Source organism: Rhodnius prolixus, unplaced genomic scaffold, assembly GCF_049639745.1.
Source record: "Rhodnius prolixus isolate KJV_2025 unplaced genomic scaffold, Rpr scaffold_2, whole genome shotgun sequence".
Lineage (NCBI taxonomy): Eukaryota > Metazoa > Arthropoda > Insecta > Hemiptera > Reduviidae > Rhodnius > Rhodnius prolixus.
The window spans coordinates 19,172,393-19,198,750 of NW_027411592.1; the positions used below are offsets into that span (position 1 = coordinate 19,172,393).

The window sequence follows — 26,358 nt, forward strand, 5'->3', positions numbered from 1 at the left end:
ATCGGTCAGATTTACTATAAATTGAAAAGTCATTACTTTTAGGTAAAATGGTTTTTCTAATCCTCAACCCTGTTCCAGAATCCCTTAAAAGTTAGTTTTCCCGTAAATATGTTCAGATATATTACATTTCAGATATAATAAAGATACAGATCTTTTTGCAATAAATCAAAGAAAATCGTTAAAGCAGACATCTACAAAATCTCAAAATAGTGTAAAGGTAAGAGTCGATCAATGATAATTGCAGTTGGCTAATTTTGACCACAATCATTGTTGGTACCTTGCTAATACTCTAAAAAATTCCTACCTAGAATTATTTGCGATGTACCATTTTGTTGAGTTATCAAAACATATACACTTATTTTAAGATTAATATAAAACAGTTACTAAAATTAATTTATTGCATTCCTTTTTTCGATTAAAAACTAATCCGTTTACAATAAAAACAATCACATTCTTAAAGATTATTTTAAAGAATATATTGCAATCTTATTTTAGGCATCATGGTCTCTGTAAGGCTGTAAATGAACATTTAAAATTAACAGTCATTATTAATAGTATTTTACACTTACGACTGAAATTTTCGGATGTTCCAAGAAAAAAATAAGAAGTGTGAGGGGTGTACGGCGATAATCCAGGGTATTCACTGTAAACGTGCAAAACTAGTCCATTTGGTCGGACTAGTTGACATAACTGGTTGTAAGAAGAATTCAATTCCATAGTTGTATTTTCTGTAGCAGCTTAGTCTGAATTTGATTCAAGGATTGTTGTATCCTATACGTTGTTAATATTTCTGTATATAATCTGGGTAATGAGCATTGAGGACAAAAGAGTAATGAGGCGGTAGTCGGCCTTACCCGGCTACTTATTCCCGTGGGAACTTCAAAAAAGTACTGCTGCCAAAAAGCGTGGTCGCATAAATAGTTGTTGGAATGGAAGTGAAAACCTGATCTAATAAATTTTCGGGGGAGAGTTAAATACTCTTGGGCTCGCCACTGATTAATAATCCCGTTAAAGTCACGCACAGATTGTCTTCCAGACTAAATAAAGTAACTGAATTTTTCTTTTATAGTTTCGGAATCCTTCAAATCTGGTCCCCATAAGCTCAAAGTGCATCCGAATTAATATAATACTTTTGCTGTCCACTTAGCTATTCTAGGAACCCAAATGATTTCGTCCATTTCTGCTAAAGATTCATAAATGCTATAAACTGTTTATTTTAGAGCATTCTTTTAGACTTTTCCAGAAAGCAAATATTTTTTAAAAATTCTGTATTTTTGTGTCCAGGTATTTGGGTCCTTTGGGTTTTACCATACTGATGTAACGTTTGGATAACAAAAGAATGGAATAAAATTTCTTCAAAGCTTTCTTCATCTTTGTGGAACATAAACGTAAATTAAAAAAAAAATAAAAAATAAAAATATTATATTATCTTAAAAATTATAAAACAGTAAACACATTTAATATTTATTTCAATTTAGATGGACTTCTAGATAGGGATACAATTTATACATTTTTATGGTAAGTTAAATATAAACGTTGATTACATCGAAAATAAATGATCTGCAAATGGGGCATTCTCTGGTTTGATTAACAATTACTTGCGCACATCTCGAACATAAAATTAAGTGCTTGCAGTTGAGAAGCATTGTATTCCTTTTCGAATCCATGCACACCACGCATAAACGTTCCAGTTTCTCTTGCTCTAGTTGCATTTTAAGGGCGGCTTTTGTAGGTGTCTTTACAATCACTTCTTTATATAGTCCTTGACATATGGAACATATTGTGGAATAAAATTCGATAGTAAAATCTCTTATTTTATCACGGACTTTTAGAAAAGATGAAAACAATCTCATGAGACATAGTGCCCTTAGAGTCACTGCAGGGCCTACATTGGAGTACAAACGGTTAACCAACATTTTCGTCCTGAATTTTAAATAGACATGTACGTTAAATTTATACAAGACGATGCAAATTCCTATATTTAGCGCTAGCATAAAAGTAGCTTGTAAAGGTATCGATATGAATAAGTCTTGAATTGCATATAATAATAAATCTATTTCTCTGGCTATAAAAAGTATTACCAAGTAGGGTGCCTTATTTAAACACTTCAATATATAAAAGAAAAACGATGCGCTCTCCCATAGTAGGACGAGAATCGTTACAAGTCCCTCTTTCACCATGATGAATGTTTGTTCGCAGTGTTCCATCCTATCTGTAATAAATTTTCCAGAAATAATGTCACTAAAAAGTTCTTTTGTTTTGGTTCTGGAAGTATCAGGTACGACAAGAAAATCACATGTTTTATTAATTAATTCGAGGATTTCTTGAAGTATGTTTGAAATGTCCACTATAAAGTAATAAAAATCCCCAACTAATACTGAAAGCACTGTAAATGCGGTACCTACCGCACTACGAAAACAATTCCATACATTTAAAGTTGCATGAACAATGATAAATCCAATAGTATAACTAACATTGTAAAATAAATTCACTGCAGCATAGACTGCATTAAAACATGTCGAAATCAACGATGGTAAACTAATGAACATTTCTTGTTTTTCCCTAGCAAGAGGCACTTAGTAGTCCTGATATCACATTATTGCCGATCACATTACCGCTATATGTAACGTACACCTGGAGTTTTTAAGGTTATAAATTCAAATATTAACCGAATGCTTCGGAATCGATAGTAACTAATAACGGTATACATCGAAATATATATCAACTTAAGCTTTTAGGTTATGTTTTTTAGTTATATGTACTATGATCTCTCTCAAATAAAACTCGAAAGTGAATAAATGCAATGATTTTCAAAATAATATTTCTTCTCCAAATACCCTGAAGCCTAAATTACAGTTTTGTATTCTCATTTCGCTTGCATTCTGGACGTTTTTCAGAATCTACATCAGTTGATAGTGTCATTGGGGTTAATGAGATTAATGAAATAAAGAATTTCTATCAGGATTTAAAAAAGACTATTCAGATGTTATAGAATTTATTACTTAATTAAGATCATATAGATATCTCTTTACATGCCTGATGGTGTTATATCGACACGGGGGGCGATTCAATGGCCACCTCTCTCACCGGATTTGACACCTATGGACTATTTCCTTTGGGGATACTCGAAAAACAAGGAGATCATTCATAACTTTTTTCTTTCTTTCCTTATTTCTGCTTATCTAAAATCATTACTAAATCTAGGTGCATCAGAATCAAGCCAGGATTGCATCTGTAGATGAACTAAAGCAAAGAATAATAGATGCCTGTAACTCGGTTAAATTCGAATCTATTTCTTTGGCAGTAAGGGCAATTGGCAGGAAAGAGCATGTCTATGCATCTCTAATGGTGGAGGCCAGTTCGAGCATGACCTGTAATATTAATGAGGAGTGACATTTATAATAAAATAGTACTTTTCTTCTTATTCCATCAAAAAATCGTTATAATATCATTTTGACATTTCTTATAAGAATCATGTTTTCATTCATAACTTCTAAAATATCGCTCACAGAAAAAAACCGTTCAGGTAAATTTTTCTTTAAAAAAAATAGAGGAATCTATTTCTGAAATAAAAACCGCACCTTCCCATTTGAAAAAATGAAGTTGGTGCCTATATCTCGCTTCTGGAAGCACCGAAAAAAAAATACAAAGTAAATTTGGATTCCTAACAAAAAACTAAGGGAACACGTATTTTTTAGTTTTTTTCTAGCTACCTTAGTTTCCGAGAAAAAGTCGTTATCCATATAGCTTGGGACACCCTGTCCCAATTATATTATACATATGTATGTGGCCAACAGAGGAGGTCGCTACAATCATGTTTTAGTCAAAATCGACTGAAGGGAAGTATCACTTTACTGAGTAGTTTTTTAAAATAAGATCTTATTAACTTATTTGATCTATAAGATCAAAAATATTTTCTAACTGTTAGGAAAAACAGGAGTATCAGAGACAAATAACTCTAGAAATTTCTAATGTTAAAAATTCATATCAGTTCTGGAAGGCTATACAAAAAGCATCCCCAAAAAATTTTTCATTAAACAGAATCCTTGTTAAAGAGTGGATAAAACCCTTTTAAATTTCTATTCTTCAAATATTGCATAAAATCCGAAATTTTTTATTTCAATTTGAGCCATCCCATTTTAGACATCACATCACATGAACTTCAACTTCGCATTTTAAAATGCAAAAACAATAGATCCACCAGTGATGAGAGCTCACCCTTTAAAATTTTCAAAGTAGTATCGGCTGAATGGCTCCTATATCTGTTAAATGTATTTAATACCATCTTAACTACTGAAAGTGTTCCTTCCTCATGGTCATCAGTTATTCTAACGCTTCTGTATAAAAAAGGTGACTTTTGGACCGTGATAGTTACAGAGGGATCGCCCTTATAAACATAAATTGATCTTTCAATTGACATCACAAAAGAAGATCTTCGAGGAGAAATATTATCCCCACTCATATTCATTTTGTATCTCTCTGTCTTTGTCACTCATTTCAGAAAGGATGAATATTTTGGGGCAAGAATTGATACGCTGGAAGATGTTCTTTGCTTACTGTTTGCAGATGATATTGTCATCTTTTCAGATTCCCGTACAGATTTCTTAAAGAGGTTGAACGTCCTGCTGGATTATTGTAAGCAAAATTGTTTAGAAAATTATGTAATAAAACAAAAAATATTCGTTTTTGGCTCTCTCCTCGTTCTAAAAAAGTATTACCTGAGGCCCTGGGAAATGAAGTTGTGGATTATATAAATAACTTCACATACTCAGGAGTGTCCTTCAGCTGGAATGAAAAATTTAGTTTGGTCGCTGATTACTTTATAAGTAAAGGAATTAGATCAAATTAGATCAGTGGGTAGAGTGAAAGAAATTCTCAATAGAAGCTTTACAATTTAGGAAGCATTAAATAAGTTATTTCTTTTGGTCTACCTGTCTGTATTCCCCGAGGTTTGGTCTCTAGGTTATTTGGATCTTATCGTAAAAGTACAAGTTAATTTTTCATACAGCTACTACATCTTCCAATAAAGCCGAACCATTTATATATATATATATATATATATATATATATATAAATATTAAGGTCTTGACATTAGAAAGAGGGCTCAGCTTGTGCATCAAATTTATTAGGAAAGCCTTCAGAGACATTACCTAAACGTTGCTATGATGCCATAATTAACTATACACGTAACTTAGCATCGCATATATAAATGGTTTTATTTTGTAAACAACCTAGCTACCATGGGATGCGTGTGTATGAGCAGCTTCATTCACATTATCAACTAACTGTAAAGATGTCGAGACGATATAATTGAGAGATGGCATAATCATCTATATTTTAAAGACATTGAGCCTGCGCTAAACTCACCTTATAACACTTCATTTACATATATGTATTATTTTTTATTTGAGTATTATTTAAACTCAAACTTTTCTATTAAAAAACGGAGTTTTATCGCAACTAAGGCTATCCAATGAGATAAATATTAAACTGTATTTTGATGGTAATAAATGTGTTATCAATACAGAGGAAATTTGTACAATATGTAATATGCATGTATTAGAAACTTTTACTCATATTATTTTTAGATATGCTATATATAAACCTCATTGTCATTATCTCGCCAATCATATCTCTCAGAATACTGATTTTGATCAAATAATAATTAATTTGCTGCAGCCTGATAACACCTTTTTAATCAGTTTTTTTTTGTTACATCGCTTTTAGTACTAAAGCTAAGATCCTTTATTTTTAATGAGTGTGGTTATTTTTCATTTCATTTCATTGTGTTTTAGTAACTACTACTGCATTCTACCAGCTAGTCTAATACTAAATAAGTACAGTGCCGAACAAAAGTCTGCATACACCCTGAAAATTTGTCTTCTATATCGGTCGGAAAGGATATCTCGCGTGGCTTCTTTGAATAATGTTTGCAATGTTACGATATGAAAATCCTTGATTATTTAATTTAACTATTAATCTGCGTTTTGACACAGGAATTTCCTTTCTTTGGTGAACCATTTTAAATAATAATAAATTCTTAACTAACTCAGATCCGCCTATATTCACGTTTCAACTATAACTAATAAATTTGTAAATATTAAGATTTACCCTAACTAGTAAGTATTATTATAATATTGAATTTATCAATTGTGTATGTGGACTTTGGTTCAGGCATGAACTTCGATCTTTTTATTTATGTATATGCAATGGGAGATGCCAGAGGTCTTTTCATCTCTAATATATACATATATTTAGTAACAATAGTTACAAATGTTTAAATCACATTTTTACTCTAATAATTCTTTATTTTGAAAATTCCCGAAATATTGTGGTGTATGTAGACTTTTGTTCGACACTGTGTATCACTATTTCCTACCCTAGAGGCTGAAACAGGTGTTCTTCAAAACCTCTTCTCTTCCTCAGAAGAATAGCTAACAAAAAAAAAATTGAATACTCAACTCAAAATCAATTCATAAAACCAAGATAAAACAATTAAAAAATATAGATATATAATTTCGCCTTCAGTCACTGAAGTCTTCCTACAAATTAATTCCACTCAACCAACCACAATCATAGTACTAATGAGGAGGCTTTTAAGGTTTCCAGTACTGGATCATGGAGAGAATAAATTGCCAAATATTGTCTGCGTAGGTGAGGAGGAAAGATAAGAGAAATGGAGGAAGTGAGTAGGTGTCGAAGGAAGGCTAATGGTGGGAGACGCTGTCATTAAAGTCAGTGTGGTCAACTCTGCAAGTAAATGTGGTGTGGACAGTGATGTAGAAGTTGTGATCTGTCAGAGAATTGTGCTTTCTTGATTAAAGCTATTTCAATAGGTTTTTTTTTTTTTAAAAAAAAAGAAGTGTCTAGTTCCTCTCCACCCTTTCACGTCAAAGTATGTTTAATGAATGTTCAAGTAGGCATTCACTAAAGTTTAAAGCAATTTGAGTTATAATAGTGCCTAGTTATGGTAAATTTTTACAGCTGTATTGCAGGAACAATTACAAAAAAAAAAAAAATTATCATCAGGAGTAAGAAGAGATCCAAATATCTGAAAAAATGAGTTTTATTTCTGTTGTTATTTCAGCCTGAAAGGTTGGAATTTGAGATGGAAGTGACCTGATGAGTGTAGCCCTCGAATGGCTAGATAGTTGGATCAGTGCAGCTGATACGGCCGTAAAAGGTTGCCGGTGTAGATGTGATACATTTTTCTGAAATCTGCTGAAGATAAGGAAAATCACTCTTGTGTAAATTTTTTTTGTTACTGCTACCAGATCTATTTAGTACTTTCGTGCAAGATTAATGACACACTACTAATTAAAACGGAAGAAAAAAGAATAACAATCGATGCGCGTGTGTATCTTATCCCCACCATATTAGTCTTCCGTCAGTTGGCGTTATCACAGACTTGACTCAGTCACTGCCGGTATACCGATGTGGGCTGATCGGATTACAGGGAGAGTGGCCAAATTTTGGCGGGATCGTAGAATTAGACGTAAGTCTGATTCCTTTTTTTTTCTTCTATTATTTAAAAAAAAATTTCAGTACAACTCAGATGTTTTTCTTGGAAAAAACTTTAATATTAACTTTTTTCAATAAAAGAATAAATTTTTAAATATTTCACTTATGTTACCGGCAAATTTCACCTGTAAAACAGACTTCACAATATAATTAATTATATATATTTTCATTCTTGATTAAACTTTTTTAGGACCTTTGCTTTTTTCGAATAGAGTATTAATTTTTTATGAGTATTGGCTTATACTAAATTTTTATTTTTTATAAACACTTTCGATACGAATTTTCCCCAATATATATTTTCCAAAACTTTAATTATAAATAATTTGAAGAGAAACCTAAGTAAAGAGAGGATTAGCTTTGTGATTAGCTAGTTTCTCACGCTGTAGATCCGAGGTTCGAATCCAGCTACAAGGTCCTTAGGTTTTTTTTTCTTCCCTACGAACTTCTAACAGCTCAAGTCCGGCGATAGAAAGTGTTATCAGTAACGAGAGAAAACACTGTGCTCTGAAAAAAAAAAAAAATCTCTGATCTTAACTTAAAAAGGAAATTCGGTAAATAAATTTCTAATGGATCTGTTGCTAGTTTCTCAACAAGTTAAAAAAAAAAAAAAAAAATTGTGAATACATGTTTATCAGAAAGTGTTTTCTTAATGATAAATGTCAAGATCTGTTTATGCCTTTGTCATAAATTATTTTTACCATCTTCAGAACTAATATTTGCTATGTATTTCATTTGGTTAAAGAAGAAACTAACTATTGCAAAAAAAATTTTTAATTTTAATTCATTATTTTGCATGAATTTCAAGCCCAAGTTTCCAATTTAAAAAGAAAAATTCGAGTTGATAAAGCTGTGGCTTTTGGTCATCTAACTATGAAATGAACACAATTTTATTATTACTTTGCATAAGTTTGGTGTAAAAAAGAGGATTTCCAATTGAAAAGATTTTTATTGATTGTGCTATAAGAATTGGGACTGCGGAAGGATGAAAAGATTTTTCAGGGAACCAGGACTTCTATTCAAACACTGAAAGTTTACCAACGTGGACTTTGTAGCAAAAGTTTCCGGTTTCTTTCTTTTTTTTTTCTTTTAACCACAACCGTATTTTACTATTTACCAAAAAGATGTACCAAATAATTCTTAGTAGATGATGCTTTTCGGATTATTTTTTGCTTTACCAGCTTTTTAAAATATCTGTGTGACTTAGGAAAAAAAAATATCCATTTTGCATCTAGAAATTGGAGTCACTATTTTTAAAAAGCAATAACGCTATCACAAACGTTGCTTTAAAGTAACAAATAAAGTAATAGGTAACAAGGTTTTTGGTAAAGACTTCCGACACAGTTCAAAACATTTGAACGATTGAACGAAGGCCAAAGCGATTGTTAGATCGAGAAATGCAGAACATACGAGAAAGCTTTCAGGAATTAACCATGAATCATAAACCGCCCCCAGTGAGCAATCAGCATGGTCCCTAAAAACTGTTGAAACATTCCACTTAAACTTTCCTCCCAGCAAGTTGTACTTGACGACTTTAGGTCTGTAAACTCTCTTTCAAAACCTAGTGATTTTCATTTTATCAAACGAATTTTGCGATGCAAAATGGATTAATTTTGTTAATTCGGATAAACAAAATCCAAGGATTAGAACAGGTCCATACTGCTTACACTCACCCAGAAAAGAAAGTTTGAGAAAATTGTAAAGAAGTAAGGCTTTGGGTACACAGAAAGTGGTTTGTCGCGGCGGGTAACAATCTCCGACCGAGGCGGTCAGGAGGTCTAATTGTATTACACTATGCTGCATCATCTCTGTCAAACAGAAAGCGGTCTACCGCTGCAGGCTAGTCTTTGTCGCGATGACAAGCGAACTGGTAGTATAAAATTTCAGATGTCAACCTGACCGCTTTGCCAGCTAGCAGTACGAAATAAAGATTCCAATGTTAAGAAACTTTATTACTCATTTTTTAGTTCATTCTCGCGACATACGAAAATACTAGAAGAACCAATCTTCATGTGACTCCAGTTCGATACATAAGCGGTGGTATCCCCTAATTGTTCTCTCTTCTTATTGATTTCATGCACCCAACTTCGTCTTTTCTTCTTTTTGCTTCGTAAAGCTAATAGCAGAAGGAGTTGTTCTTCGTCCGAGCTCATACTCAATATATAAAAATTAAAACAAATAACAAAAAAACGCACTACAACTTCTCAAGATGAAAGCTACCAAACTGGACCTCTTTAACCAAAGACTCGCGTTCTATGGGGCGTCCCCATATCGCAGACCCCCGCGCGGACTTTCTGTGTGCCCTAATTCTTTTCCAGCGGTCTAGCGGCCGCATCCGACTATTATCAACTGCACCACCTACTTTCTGTTGCCTGCAAATAAAAAAAGAGTTTTTCAGTAAAAGCTTCTTCATATAGAAAACCCAAAGCTACATATCTTTGGTAACAGGAGAGGAATTGACAAGTTTATGATAAGAGTCTATCGAAATAAGTGATTTCAAGATATTAGGCTGGTATTTCCGCAGGAACTTCTAATTCCCCTAGAGAAGTGATTAGTTTAATCCCCCTCCTGCGCAGTCACCAATTGTTATTTATAATCAATTTAATAAGGAAGGGATCCAGCGAATAGTGGTTTCCAATACGGAGATCGCAGGTTCGAATCTAGAGGTTGGCCCTTACATCTTTTCTTCCTGGGTGCTTCTTTACAGCTCACTGTCCGGTGATAGACAGTGTAACGAGAGAGCACTGCCCGGAGGCCGGAAGTGGACTGAAAAATCTTGGGGCGCGAATTACCGCAGATGTTGACGCGCCTTAAATACAACAAAAACAAATAAATTTAATAAAATAGGAGCTTGAAACCTGTACAATTTATACCTTTTAAAGTTATGTACTTCTGTTAAATTGGAAAAACTGTATTCATTTAAAAAAAAAACAAAAAACATTATAATTTAGTTAAAATGAAATTAAAGGATTAAATTAAAATATATCACAATTATTGATAAATTATTAGAAATATGTAAACAAAAAATACATTTTATTTTAAAAATGAGTAATGAAATTGTTTTCTTTGCAATAAATGATTGAGGCGTGCCGTTGAAAGTAAAATCAATATTAAACACTTTTTTTCCCCTGAACGACACTTGTATTTTATTGTTATACTAAAAATATTTGGTCAATTTTTTATAAAAACTACTTGTAAAATGTCCTAAACAATTTTTTATAATGATGCCAATGTGTTCATAATCGTCACAGTTGCTACTTGCTTAAAATAAGTTTCAGAACGCTATGCTAAATCAATTCTAATATGAAAAAGATTGTAAATAGTCTTTATTGGCTTTTAGTTGTATTTGTTTCTCTGAAGAATTTTTAATCATTTTTGTTAAAACTGAATTTGTAATTTGAATTATAATTAACACAAATTCATTTTTACCAAAAATGTTTAAAAAGACTTCAAAGAAACATTACCACTAAAAAAACCAATAAAGACTATTCACAATCATTTTTCATTTTAGGATTGTTCTAGCATAGTTTTTTGAGTTATTCATTATCAAAAAATATAAGAAATAAATTTAGGAAGAAGAAGGATTGAACCAAACATTCTTACGTTGAAAGCGAAGTTGAAGCAAATAATTTGGAAAAACGGGAAGCAAAACGTTTGTAATTAAGAAGGAAGTTTCACTTCAAATTTGAATGAAGTAATTTCACTTTTATTGGTCATCGAGGGCTGTACTTAGAATTCATGTTTCTCATCTGCATAGCCTGCAAAAGATATGTCATTTGTACTTAAAACTGGTTTATTTTACTATTCATAATATTTGAATGAATATTTTCTAGATTATACAAAAAAATCTCTGTTTTACTCAACTGAATAATATCTATTTTATCAATTAAATGCTTTATCGAGTCCTTGTTGCAGTTTATTGGTCTGAGGTTCTATTTGTGACGAACCAGATATTTCTCTATCCGTTCGGATACATTGAATACTAACTTGGCCCCAGTAAATGCATAGTTTGCAACTCATTTTCCCATAACTCTATCCTATTAACAAAAACTTACAGTTTAAAATGTTAAGTATAAGGGTTGATTAAACGCCAAAAGGTACACAAATCAGCGAGTACCCAACATTTCATTAATACTTCATTAATATTTAAGTAATTCTACTGCATTAATTTTCATTAATAAGTTATTTTTTAGAATTTATTAGATATCACAGACCCTTATGCTGGCCATTTTCGTCTACAAAATATATGTTCAAGTAGCACTGCAGATTGACTATAATATCTAGTTATTTATAATAATCAAACTATTAATTACAGGTTAAAAAGAAAAACGTTATAAAAAATAAAATAAAAATATGAGGCTAAAAAATTCAAAACCTTGTTTAAAAAAATGCTTACACCAACTTACATCAATGATTTTGTTTATTTTATTTATTTAATTTTATTTGTAAATAAAAATCGTCGGTTTAAGTTCATTCTTCGATTAAAGTAATTGTTATTGTATGAAGTAGTCAAACGTTTATAATAATAGGTAATAATTATCTGGCTTTATCGCAAATAATATAGTTTTCTTCAATTACATTCTCCATCTAGGTGTTCTTCCCACAATGTTGTATATATGTAATATAAAGTAAATAAGATATGCTATATTTAGGACAGCTAATTATTCCAGTATTTTACTATAAGTAAAATTAGGGGGACTAAATTAAATTACAATAGAGAAATGAATAATTATTGTTTAATAATCTACTAGTTATTAACTGTGTGTTAATTGTGCTCACGAATATTTCGGTAAGACGAATTCAAGACAGTAGCCTACTCTAACTTTATCTTTACTTTAACATGCATGTACGTATATGTGATTTATCATAATTATAACAAAAAAATAATATAAATGAAGTGGCCAGCATAAGGGTCTGTGATATCTAATAAATTCTAAAAAATAACTTATTAATGAAAATTAATGCAGTAGAATTACTTAAATATTAATGAAGTATTAATGAAATGTTGGGTACTCGCTGATTTGTGTACCTTTTGGCGTTTAATCAACCCTTATACTTAACATTTTAAACTGTAAGTTTTTGTTAAGGAGATTTTTGTACCTTTTGGATAGACTGTCCTTTTTGTCTATTTTACAAAGTTACATATCTGCTTTACAGATTTTTTTAAAATTTGGAATAAGCTATTCTATCATTATAACCTGATAAGGTGTTAACTACCACTGGAGAGATCTTTTTAAAGAATGATTGTAGTTGCGTTCCCCCAAACCATCCTCAATAACAATTTTTTTGAGAAAGTGTTTTGAATAACATAGGAAGGTATTTGTACGTAAATAGCAAAATTAAACTGCGATTTCAGTACTTCCTTTTAAGAGGAGTAAGAAAAATAAACTAGGATTGCAGTACTTCTTCCTAAAAGGCAAAGAGGCAAAGATCTTTTAATCGAACAATTCATTGATTTAAATCGGTTCACTCATTGATAATTTAAACGATTGCAGTACTTCCTCTTAGTAGGAGCAAGAAAATCAGCAACGTAGAGGAGCTTTAACCACTTATTCGAGCTGAATTTTATCAAAATCGGACTAAGCGTTATAGAAATATTGGTAATAATAGTTTTAGAAAGGGCCTTATTTGGTTGGGCAAACTCCCCTCCTTGTGAGGCACGGTGCCGAGACTTTTAAAGTGCAAATCTGTATAAAATTTCGATTCGAATGACACTTCATTCATAAAAATCGGTTCACGTGTCGATAATTTGAAACGATTGCTATACTTCCCCTTAACAAGTGTAAGAGCTGATCGCCGCTTTAATGTTACGTAGGGGAGCCCTAGCCCTATCATCCTACCAAATTTTATCAAAATCGGGCCAAGATTTACAGAGTAATTAGTAATAATAATTTTGGAGGGGGCCTTACATAAAGGGGGCTAACTCCTCTCCCATTCGATGTACAGCGTCGGGACCCCCAAAAGGCACATCTACATAAAATATTGAATCGAATGACACCTCATTCATGAAAATCGGTTCACGCGTTTAGGCGCTACGTTGTTTACAAAAAAGGTAACAACAAGAACAACAAGAAGAAGAAGAAGAACAAGAACAAGAACATTTTTTGAAAATGCCGTTTTTGCTAATTTTCGGCAACTTTTTTCTCGAAACCTATTAGGTCTGGGTGGTTGCAAAAAAATTACAGTTATAAAGGAGGGTTTGCCCTATAATTTAAAGAAAATTTGGGAATTTTATCTTTTATAGAAAAACAGAAAAAAATTGTCAAAGTTGGGTGTTTTTCAACGTTACGCTTTTTCGTGCAGTTTTTGATGGTCAACCCTTATACAACTGTCCTACCGGACAGTTTTAATATCAGTGTTACCTGATCGCTGTCACCTTGCCGATTGTAGTACTTGATCTCATTGCGTATGGAAATGGTTTTGTGTAGGAATTCTTTATCTCTTTTTTTGGCAGGGATGTAAGAAAGGTATCAGGAAGTTCAGGGAATCCTTCGCTCAATACTTCATACTTTTAGTAACTGCAGGATAAGAGCTTTAATTAATTAGGAATTAATTATGATGTTAATTTTTGCAATATTGACTGGAAAATCTCGGAAATTGAACGATCCACAGAATAAAGAAGAGACAAAAAAGAGTGGGGGCCAGTAGAAAAAATATAATAATAGAAGAAAAACAAATGATAGACTGAGAAAGAAAATGAGAGAGACAGAAACTTAAGGAAGAAAATTATATAGATAGGAAATCAGGCCAGAAAAATCGAGAAAATATCAAATTAAATGATTCAATCATTTAGAACTATTTAAAACGGAGAGCACACTTTGTAGAGAGAGAGAGATGTTGGCATTCAAATGAGACCATGTCGTCGGCTGATATTACTTTTGTCGTAATGGTTCTCTAGTAACGGAATCATAATTAGGATTGAGAGACGCATGTTTAACGCTTAACGATTTAATATTCTTGATTATAGTATTTAGAGGGCCATCATAAAATTGAATAAAAAGAGAACCAAAAAAGCACTCTTTAATTAGTAAAAGGAAGAGAAAGAAAACTAATCAATTACTATATTAACTAAAAAATTTATCTCTGCACCCGTTTTAACTTTTTCTAGAGTATATAAACTTCTACTGAAGAGTTTATTAAAAAAGCTAAGGTACCAGCTTCAGAGTAAGATGAATAGTTAGATCTTTATCTGTAGCGTGATCTTTACTGGTTGCAACATTATTATACTCCTCATAATCAAGATCTCTAATAAACTGCTGAAATTTAGTTAATTAATGCAATTAATACGAGTACCTAGTTTTTTTAAAAAAAAAAATCTAACAGTTATGAAACATCCAATTTTATGATACTCTTCAAAGATAGGTTGTCTAGAGCAGGGGTGGCCAACAAGTCGATCGCGAGGCCAGTTTTGGTCGATCGCTCGCAATGTCTGGATTGGAATTCCGTGTACCATGGACTTTGAAGCGATTGTAGAAGAAAAATTTTTCTAGCAATAGTTTAATACGTTCTGGGAATTCTTTCATGATAAATTTTCCTGCCCCACCCCCAAAAAAACGCGAAAGTGAAATATTGAAATCAAATTATCAGCCACACTATGCATTTTTATAACAACTTTTTCATATTTACGAACAAATAGTACAACAACTTATAAATTGCATTTTAAGTTAGTAAAATTCTATCTTGAAAAAGTGTCGGAAAATTGAATTTTTTAGGTACCGCATGTACGGAATGCTGCTATCAAAAGTTGGGTCTGGAAATTTATTTTCTTCATGAGCCTATATATCTCGAAAACTTAATAAGTGATTTAAAAAATAATATATTTACTTATCTACCCATACCTCGCTGGAATGCACCTTATACTGGAAACATAGTGTATAAATATAGTATGCATTTCACATCCCTTAGACTACGCCTATGACAACAAGTCGATTGCGACACACTTTTAAGATAAAAAGTATAGATCTTATATACAGAAATGTTGGCCACCCCTGGTCTAGAGGACGTTGTAGATGTAGTAATAAAAGAACGTCTTTAGGTATTAGGAGTTAAGAATTGTACGACAATAAATATTTAGTTATTTACGAAAGCAATACTCTCCGATTAATGGATTAATAAAATTGCCTCCCCCCTTAGTATGTAGTTCAAACTTTTATTTTGAAAGTATTCATTACTTAAGAAATCTCATATACATAATAGAAAAAAGTAAAAAAGCAAACTTTCTAAATTAACATTAGTTCAGCTTTATCAGTTCAGAACAATGTTCCTGTTGTGCGAAAAGATGAGAAATTTGGACTGGAGAGAAACATTTTTGGAATTTAGAGTCAGCATTATGCAGCCAGTGATTTATGTAAGTTGAAGTGGGATAAATCTGAGATGAAAACTTGAAAACTATCGAATCATCTAGGAAGAAACATTATTTCGATTTGAGAACGATGATTTTTACAAATATTAATAGAAATAATAATCTAAGAGAGAAAATGTATCTAAGTTAATATTATTTTAGACTTTTCAAGTGTCCCAAAGTTGAAGTAGCCTTTGTGAAATTACTCTTTCCATTAGTTAAATGTTTTTTTTTTTATTGATACTGCCATCCTCTTCTCACAGAAGAAATTTCTGATATATAGCTGCGGAGTATGGTGAATGCAAAATATGAGGAATAGGGAGTAAAGAAAGTTTTGGGGGTATAAGAGGGCATCTCTGAAATAATATACCCAACTAATATTCGTTTAGTTTACACAAAATAAGCACCATTAGCATCAGCATTTTTTCTTTTCCAACAGAAAACAAGTAGATTTAACCCATCACTTTACAAATCGGGTTCCCAGGATTCAAACAGTTAAAAGTTTTTGTCTAGCGGTCAGGTGATAGCTGTACTAGCAACAAAACAGGAAGTTATCCAAATGCTGGAAAAGGTGATAATTCCATTGTTAAAGAGGTCTGAGGAGTATGTTGGGTGAGATCAATTTCGTATTCAAATTTGGGATAATGAATTGTGAAAACGTATGGGTGGATCGGAACTCTTATATTGACCAATACATTTCGTCGGTTTCTTGAAAATATCTCTTTTACATGATGGTATTTATCATCAGTTTTCAACAATATCTAGTCTTCTTAATGACCCAGCCTTTGATCATAATACCAAGTTTTTAAATTTGAAAAGTGTTTAGGTAATTGGTTCTGCCTTGTCCAGAATATTTCCAGTTGTAAGTATTTGGTCAAAAAATAGGTCGATTTTGTCGCTTAAATGTGGAAAGAAAGAATCCTCTAAACGTGACAATTTAGGCCGACATTTCTAATTATGAGGCGCCCATGTTTAGAATTATTTTACCATTCTAATCCGCTTTAAACCTAATAGCAACCGTTTCAGATGAGTTAGCTTCCAGGTTGACTCTTAAAGTATCATTCTTGACTACTTTAGAACAGCCGATTCGTTGACTAACTTAGAAATCAAAGTAACAAAGTTCGAAATTTTTGGAACAAAGTTACTGCCTCGGCACTGAAAAGAATTAGAACTCAAAAAACCAATCTCCGAAATAGTTTTATTGACATAATGAAAGATTTCTGAAAAAAAATGGGTAAAAAAGATTAAGTGTCTTACTCGTAAATAACAATGTAAGTTAAAACGAAAAAAATTGTTTTAAGATAGTCTACCAACAATTAACATGATATTAAAAAATCTTTTGAAATTTAAACTTATCAAAACTTTAAAAAAGTTCCTGACAACCAAAATATCTATACCAATACACAATCAAGATATGTGCGTATAATGAAGCTAGGTTATGTGGAAGAAAAAATAGTGTATCTGACAATAGTGAATTTCAAAACATTGAAATACAAAGGCCGTAAGTAAAAAAAATGCTCAAACGTCTCACATGTTAGATTTGATATTAAGTTGGTTTTTAAATGAATAAACAAACAAAATGGAAATGCAAGAAGTGCTGACTGTAAGCACAACTGAGTCCAGGAATCAGACTTTTGTGTTAGCTTCTTGAATAGAAGGAATATTCTGTTAGAGGTACTTTTCTCATTGCAGATGTGTCATGTTACATGTAAAATATGTGACAATACAATCTGACTTTGTAAGTAGCAAAATTGCGAAGACAGTTTTGGTAAAAGGATATACGAATGTAAACTTCCTTCGGGCACTATCCTTTCCTTAACTAGAACAGCAACATTTCACTGGAGAAAACTTTCCACCATTAACTATTAACTAAAACTTACTAACCTAACTACTGGCGAAGTTTAGCCTTTTATTTGCTTTAACTTAGTTCATATCTTTTTATTTCTTTAGTTCATTAATATCAATGATTTTCAAGACGTACTTTTGTAACATCAAATTTTTTGCTACAATTACCCTAGGATTAAATAGCTAACATACGGTGAAAACTGCATTTTATTCTGATAATTTAATTTATTATGATTTAAAATTAGTAATTAATTATGATTTATAATGTATAATTCAAAAAGGTACGATGTGAGAAGTGAAACAACTCAGAGTAACTCTAAAAAACATAAATAAGTATTAGATATAAGAATAATAGCCATAATAGATAAACAGCTAAATTACTATCGCCCAGGACTACAACCTGTTCGAAGTCCTGGGCATGTTACTCTTAGGATTTCTCTTCCTAGGAGCTTCTAGATCTCCCTGAGAATGGTAAAGGGCAGTCTTTTCTACTCACGCCAGTAAACACTCTGGGTGGAATTGGCTAAAGGGATAATCGAGTCAATTATTTAATTAATAATTTGTTAATTATTTACGGCGAATCGAGTTTTATTCGTCTTTATAATTTCGGATAAGACAATAGTTGAATTTTGCTGTGAAACAAGAGCATGTTTACCGTCGTGACTGGTATTAGTTGAACTTGTCTAGACTAGCCTGGCATTAATTGTCTTTTAAAGAAATTGGCCGATTTTTATTTTAGTACATATCTGATAATGGAAGCGATAGACCCAGACTACGAGTTGTTGATTCTCCAGGTTAATTGAACCTATCAAGTGCATTTAAAGCAGCTAAAGAAAAAAGGATTGTTGATCCATAGCGAACAGCCTTCTTAATTAGCGAGGAGGTACATGAATATCATTAAAAACCTGGCGTCGGATTACTTTTTTTGAAGTTATTTTTAGGAACGTTGGAACAACAGGGAAGTTGTATTTCACATTTTTTTCACGTTCTACTTTAAGGAACTTGTTGCATGTGTTGCTAGTTTACGATGGAGAAAATAACCTTTTCCAAATTAACAATGGCTAAAATAAACTCAACTTAAGTAGAATATGGTTTTACTGAGAGAAGGGATAATAGCTCAGTGGATAGCGTATACTAGATTCAACTCGGAGATCCCGGGTTCGAATCCAGTGGCTGGAGCTTCTCACAGCTCACTGGTAATGGACAATGTTATGTAAGGCGAGAACACTGTCCAGACGCTAGCAGTCAAGAAAAAAAAGCTCCGGGCGCCAATAACCTCAAATGATGATGCGCCTTAAATAATAAAAGAAGTTTTTTTTCTGGTTTGGAGGCGTTTGGAACTGAATGACTTTCCATTTTTGAACTTTGCATAAACTTTACACACACACATAAACCCACTGTTCAAACCAATTTTTAAAAATGGGTATTTCTGGGGATAACAAATCGAAAATCTGTACGTTTGCCGTACGATTCTTTCGTGAGCTTTAGAAAAAAGGTTTAGAAGGATTCACTAAAATGGAGAAATGGTGGTAGTGACTGCCATGCAGAGTTGAAAAAGATTGTTTTTTTTTTTTTTTTATCTAAACAAAATAATTAAGAAAAACGTTATCAAACTTAAGAAAAATATGAACCATAATCTAACATTTGGCAGCTATTACAGAGAAATAATTTGTTAAAACGGCCCAAATCTCATAATGTGAGTTAGGTAATCAAGTTAATTTAGGTCTAAAGGTGATTGGCTTTATCTATTATGGAGGTTGGTTAGAGGCTTGTTTACAATTTGAAAGTTATCGATGCTAATAATGTTATTATCTGATAATTTTCTGTTTTATTTTTAATATAAAAACATTTTTTATTGATTGTACTTCCCCCCTGAAATTAACTTAAATATATTTAATAACCAATCCGTCTTTGTTTCTCACAAGTGGTTTAATTTCTTACCGCTTAGAGACTGGTGTTAACACCTACATATTTCCTGCTAGATTTTCAAACTTGGTTTCTTCTCCGCCCTCCGGCAAATTGTGCATTTTGAGATTCTTAGTGAGAAGGGAATAGAGGTTACCATGTGTAAGACCTATGATACATTTGTTGAATCGTTTGGATCAGAAGCTACAATTCACGAAAAATCAAACAATATTACATTTACGCAGCTCGAGGAGAACCTTCAGGAAGTTTAGTGCCCAGTTTCTTCCATTTAATACGATTTATCTTTTTTATAATTGTCTTGAAATGAATTCCAAGAATTTTCGCTTAACTTATTCGAGTCTTATTATTATAATAAGAAGTTGAAATTACTTTTAAGGATGTCAACTTTAAAGTTCCTGTACTTGCTGAATAATCAATTGAAAATGTAAAGATTTAGGCTGATTCTGTCAAAACTCTAGTTAAAGTAACAGAGGTCTGCGATTTTGTTTTAATTACTTAATTTCTTTCCTCATCTATCTGTTTTAGCATAATTGACAAAAGGATCTTTATCTGTCTAGATTTCGGGTTGTTTTAATTTTTAAATCGGGACAACGTGGTCATCTATTTAATGGCTCCTTTCATGTTTCCATCCAATTTATTTTTTTTCTCCTCTTCAGGTTGCCATCCTGAAAACCCTAGTTCAATTCTTAACAATAAACTCTAACATTTCTCTTCAATTCGCTCCAATTCGTTAAATTTTTTTCAATAAAGTACGGCTTACTCGTCAAACTTCTAAAATCGTTGTTTTGATTCGGTTCCTCCCGCATTTCAATAATTTACATATAAAACCAAGATATGTTTCAGTAGAAGTAGTGATTCGTCTACATAACGCGCTTAAATTGCTACATCGAATTTTTCCTTCAATTGTGGAACTCACGTACATAATTTCAGAGAATATTGCTGACAGAGAGTGCTCCATTGCTAATTTGTCACTAGCAAGGTAGAAGTTACTGTTAAACCTAAAGTAATTTTGTTTGAAGGTAGTTTCGGTTTGGGTTAGAGCTTTTAGCTGGTCAATGAACTATAATCTTTTTCTGTCCTTTAGTTTCTGTTTTATAATATTTAGATAGTCTCTGTCAGGGTAGACGTGTAAAGGTTTGTAATGTCAAGAGATATGAGGCTTAATGAGAATGTTATTTCTGTGTCTTTCAATAAATGGATAATGTGTTGTGTATTTTTTATATGTAAACTGTTGGGAACTATTCTCAGGTTAGATGCTGGGGGATTCATGGGTACGTATTTGAGTACTCCATGTTTAGGTACGATAAGGATGGCTGTTTTTACAGCTGTCTTGATTTGCTGTTGTACTCGTGTTGCCGGGTCGTTTGTCCGTTTTTGTTTATGAAGTTGTTTTTCTTGGATTTTCACATGATTTGAGAAAGATCGGCATACCTTTGACAGGATATTGAAAATGGTTTTTGAAAAAGCTAGAATTAAATAAATATGCTTTTGACGCTACATGTCTATTTAAGTTAATTAAAATTTTATAGGGATGACGAATAATAATAATCATAAATGGGGGAAGTTTTGTAATGTAAAATTATGGTGAAGATTAATTTATTGTTGTTATTCATTTTATTTATGTACTGACGTCAGATAAAAAAACAGAACAAAAAATGGGCAAACCCAAATTGTTATTTGAAAGTCAACACCAATTTTGGCACCAAATAATTAAATATACACAGGCGTCGAGGCAGACGATGAAGTGGGGTAAAGAAATAGGCGCAAGTTATTTATAAATAAACTGCGGCCAGCTGTCCGTAGTCCAAGGTCTGACCTTGTTTATATTTATTGCTTCTACACGTCTTAGCCAAAACTTTTTTTCCGCTTTGTGTGTAAATTGAGAAAGTTTGTTTGCATAGATACCTGCCACATTATTTGTGCACATAGAAATGCTGCTCATCAATCTTTCTGACAATCTAACGTGAGATATATTGAGATTACATTTAACTATGTCGCAACAATTTGCGTTATATTTGCATCTATCTAGAGTATTCATTTATGCAATCGACCATCAGATGGATTTTAAAACATCTTAGCACCTTACGGAGTGAATTGAACCACGCTTCGCTGAACACACATCACTGCAGAGTTTTTCTATAATATAGTAATTAGAAGCCACAGATCTTGGTACCTCATCTAATTTCTTTAATATGATAATAATAATATAGCCAGAGGGAAAGGATCAGCTGAATGGTTAGCGTCTTCTGGATTCCAATGTGAAGATCACGGGTACGCGCCCTGCTGCTGGACCTTAGATTTTCTCTTCTTGAGAACTTCTTACTATTATATAATTGTAATATTTTACTCCAGTGATGAACAGTGTTCTGTAAGGAGAGAACACTGTCCCGAAACCGGCAGCGCTCTGAAAAAGCTCAGTGAACCCAGATGTTGAGGCGCCATTAAAATAATAATAATAAGATAGTCTTTATTTAAAACATACTACTATGTTTACATAAAAAATATAAATAATAATAATCTTATTCAGGAATAATAATGCATAAAACAGCGATCTACATATCTGAAATTCTATTTGAATATTTAATTTATTTGGAACCAGGCCCATCTATGGACAAAGACCTCTCTTTCCTCAATCCAGTTTTGCCTATTCTGAAAGCACTATATCAAAGAACTCCACAAAATTTATTTATCTCGTCGTTCTACTTTGGAAACTATCTTCTGCTTTTCCTTACCTCATTCAGTCGGAGCCATTCAAGTGTTCTTCAGGCCCAACACTGTCTTCTCTTAGCCTGGCTACATAACTCGCCCAGTTCCATTTAGGCTTCAAAACCGCTATTATCTCATCAATTGTTTCAATTTTCCTCTTAAGTTTGGAATTTTTGATTTGCTGGTTGCCCTTAAATTGTGACATACTTCTTTCCATCTTACACTGAATTGATCTAAATCGATTTTTAACTCTTCTACCCATAACCCCATACTTGTGCTTCATAAACCAGGCGGTGTTAAAAAAAATACAAACTTCGGAAATCCGGTTTTTAAGCTGGATACACATTTTGTTGAAAAGACGAGCGAGAAAGTCTGATTTCGACTCCATTATCGATTAAAAATCACTATTTTTAAGCACTAAGTACCCGATGAAAATAATATTTTACTTAATTAATTTTAAGAGTAAAAAATAATGGAATAAAGGATTTGTTTGAAGAGTAATTAAATTTTTAAAACTTCCAATAAAAATCAGAAAACTTTCTGTTGAAGTTTAAGTTCAAATTGAGAGAGAAAACTCTGTGTGTTTTACATTATGCTTTCGCTATTTTTCACAGTGTACCAGTTTAAGACATCTATTGCAACAAAACTTTGTAAGTCTAAACTTTAGACAGTTTAAAGGTATTTCTTAATCTGCTTAATAGTCTTTTGAAATATTCCCAATAAACTAAATTCAAATCTTATAATCTATAATTTCATACTAGGTCTGAGGACAAAGAAATTGTCTGTTCAAGAATAACTTCGAGTGACGGTTGCACTGTAGAGAGGACTATTTGACATTACATTCCTCCATACTTTTCACATATCTTGCGATCCCTTTTATTTATATATTTAATAAAGACAGGTAAAAAGTAAGAGGTTCTTATTTCTTCTGGAAGAATGAGATTTCTTTGACAGACAAAACTGTCAAAATTAAATAATTAAAACGCATGAAATGCAATATTTGTTTACGATAGTCTGAAGGACAAACCAGATTTTTAAAAATTTAATAAGGAAGACGAGCGACAAAGGATACTTTTACAAAGGTCAAGGACGTTAAATTTTGATTAAAAAGAGACATTTGATGTAAAATTATTTTTGTGAACAGACTGTTCACAGTGGTTTTTATATTAATAGTTTCGGTTGATTGAAAAAATGTCAGAAATTATTAAATTTAAAATATTATAAAACTGACTGAAATTATTTTAAAAAAATGGATTATTACCTTTCGAAAGATCTGACATGTTTCTATAGCAGGATTCCAAATTGAAGCAAGTTGATTCACGCACTAAACTTTTTTGCATTACACTTTTTCTGTAGAATAGTAAAGACATTTTTGATGAAAAATTGCGACGAATTAGAAAACTGAATTCAGTGGCTGATAAGTAACCCTAAATCCAGGGATAAATAGCCAACGTGTCAAAGATAGAGTTTATTTTACTTATCATACGCTATAAGATTGATTGAAGGATTATTTTTCGCTTTCATCTAAGTTTTCTGATGTTTGAATCTTTAATGATTCTCGTTAGGAGAGCCTTCGACAATGAAAACACATCCCTTTCTTGGTTAAACTCCCTGTAGTCATAATTTATTTGATCAACATTATTTTTTTTTTTTTTTTTTTTTTTTTTTTTTTTTTTTTTTTTTGGCGCATCAACAGCTGAGGTTATTAGCGCCCGGAGCTTTTTCCAGTGCACTGCCGGCCTCCGGACAGTGTTCTCTCGTTACAGACAACACTGTCCATCACCGGACAGTGAGCTGTAAGAAGCTCCTAGGAAGAGAAAATCTAAGGGTCAGCTGCTGGATTCGAACCCGGGACCTCCGCGTGGGAGTCCAGTATGCTAACCTCATAGCTAATCCCTTCCCTGAATAGTCACCTAAACATTCTGAATACCAAAATTGTCAATGAGATCAACATTATTATATGTTTTTCTACAATCTAATAAAAGTTGTAAACAATAATGTATGCCATATAACTCAAATGAGTAGATCTACATTCATTGAAAAATTAAATTGATTTCATTCTTTTCTTTATTTGCTGGTCGTTCATTCAAAAGTTAAGTGGTGAAACAAATTTTCTTGATCAGCGAAAGAAAGTGGTAAGTGTTAAAAGTTTTTAGACCCAACATCTTCATTTCAGAATTACTTACAAAGATTTTTTTTTGTACACTCTTTTTTTACAACTCTTGAATAAAAGGAAGTTTTTCCTTTAAAAAAAGAACCCATTTTTAGGCATTTATTTTCCAAAATCCTTGTAACTTTTTATTCTTAACTTATCTCTTTCGGAATTTATACAGCTGAAGTGTGAAACAATTCAAATTTTTTGAAATGTTGGTACAGAAAAGTGTTGATGTATAAAAAATATTGAAACATACTCGTATCTAAATAAACATTTAGGTTATGAATAGTGAATTATTAGATTCTTTTGCATTAGATTTCTTTATTAGAACATTTTTTTTGCACTCTTGTTGTGTGACAATAACCAACACTAACTTGAATCACTCAAAAATAGGGGAAAATAAATTGCAAACTTGTATTTGCAACTTCTAGCAACAGAAAGCGCTGTTTGTTGATACTGAACTGGTGAAATTGAGAATTTTTTTTTGCGTGATTTCTATTGGGAAGGCTTCACGATAAAAAGTAAAACTTTTGTTACTTTATTTTAAAATAGAATGTCATCTCCGTTGTTTAATACCTAAAGTACGTCTAATCGACATTTCCAGCTTTTTTGAAATTATATAAACTGAAATAGTAATAATAATAAAATAAACGAATTTATGATAAAATGTAACTTTTTTAAATTTAAAATTATATCCTAATTTGTCTCAGAACAGACGACTAGCAATCATGCTACTGTTCACTAGACGTTAGAAATATTTTCGTTTTATTGGCACCAAACTACAATTGCGTGACATTAATACTCGGATATAAATATTCAATCACTCAACGAATTGATAAACTTACTACTTCCTTATAACTTGGTTTATATGCGGCCAAAGTAGAAACAATAATATTTTTACAGCAGCTATTAGTTTTTTTTAGCTATACCAAAGATTAATGAGTTAAATTTTACTGTTGGGCATTTAAGAATGTTATTTTATTTCTTTCTTTATAATTAGATTTGTACAAACTAAGAACTCCTGAAATAAATCGAACGGTTTGTAAGTTAACTTTATTATATAGAACACAATGTGCCGGCTTTTTTTTTTATAATACATATATTTTTCTTTTTAATTTCATTGAGACCATTAATTTTATTAGAGAGACAATATCAACAAATTTAAGGCCTTCAATTGTTTTCCTAATTGAACCATAAACCATACTATTGTGTAAAAAAACCGTGGTAGCTAGCTGTTCAAACACATTGTCTAAACTAGAGCGATGATTTTTCTTTTTAAGTGAGACTGATTTAGTGCAGAACAAATTGTCCCTATTTTTTTATCATAACTAAGCTTATTGAGTGAAGGTGGGACTGTAGTGAGCGTACTGCGAGGATAGGGTCAGAGTGTGTGGAGAGAATGGCAGTGTCGTCAGCGAAGGTGTAAATAGAGGTATTAAGGTTAGAAGGTAAGTCGGCAGTGTAGATTGTGTAAAGAAGAGGAGCTAAGACACTTCCCTGTGGCACACCAGCAAGGACGGGATAGATGGAAGAGTGAGTAGTGCCTTGAAGAACTTGAAAGAATCTGTCAGAGAGGTAAGAGCTGAGTATGAGGTAATAAGTGCTAGGAAGGATGTGTTTTAGTTTCCACAGTAGACCTTCGTGCCAGACTCGGTCAAAGGCTTGCGAAACATCGAGGAATACTCCAGCGCAGTACTGTTTTCGCTCGAGTGAAGAAGCGATGGTGTCTACAACACGATGGGCCTGCTGGATCGTCGAGTGGCAGCTTCTGAAACCAAACTGATGGTCCGGTATAATTTCGAGAGATTCTGTAATTTCGTAGAGGCGTGGTAACAGAAGTCTCTCGAATATTTTGCCCAAGAGAGGC

The 26,358-nt window shown here is 32.4% G+C and overlaps 1 protein-coding gene across 1 annotated transcript in view; it reads left to right on the forward strand.

Moving 5' to 3' along the window:
* The first annotated feature begins 7,139 nt into the window (after nucleotides 1-7,139).
* The window catches only part of LOC141449216 (probable 3',5'-cyclic phosphodiesterase pde-5), a 157,436-nt gene continuing 138,217 nt past the window's right edge, over nucleotides 7,140-26,358 (forward strand). The window contains exon 1 of the mRNA XM_074118421.1: nucleotides 7,140-7,495. Coding sequence (XP_073974522.1) covers nucleotides 7,435-7,495 — 61 coding nt within the window. The 5' untranslated portion in view covers nucleotides 7,140-7,434. The remainder of the gene's footprint in view (nucleotides 7,496-26,358) is intronic.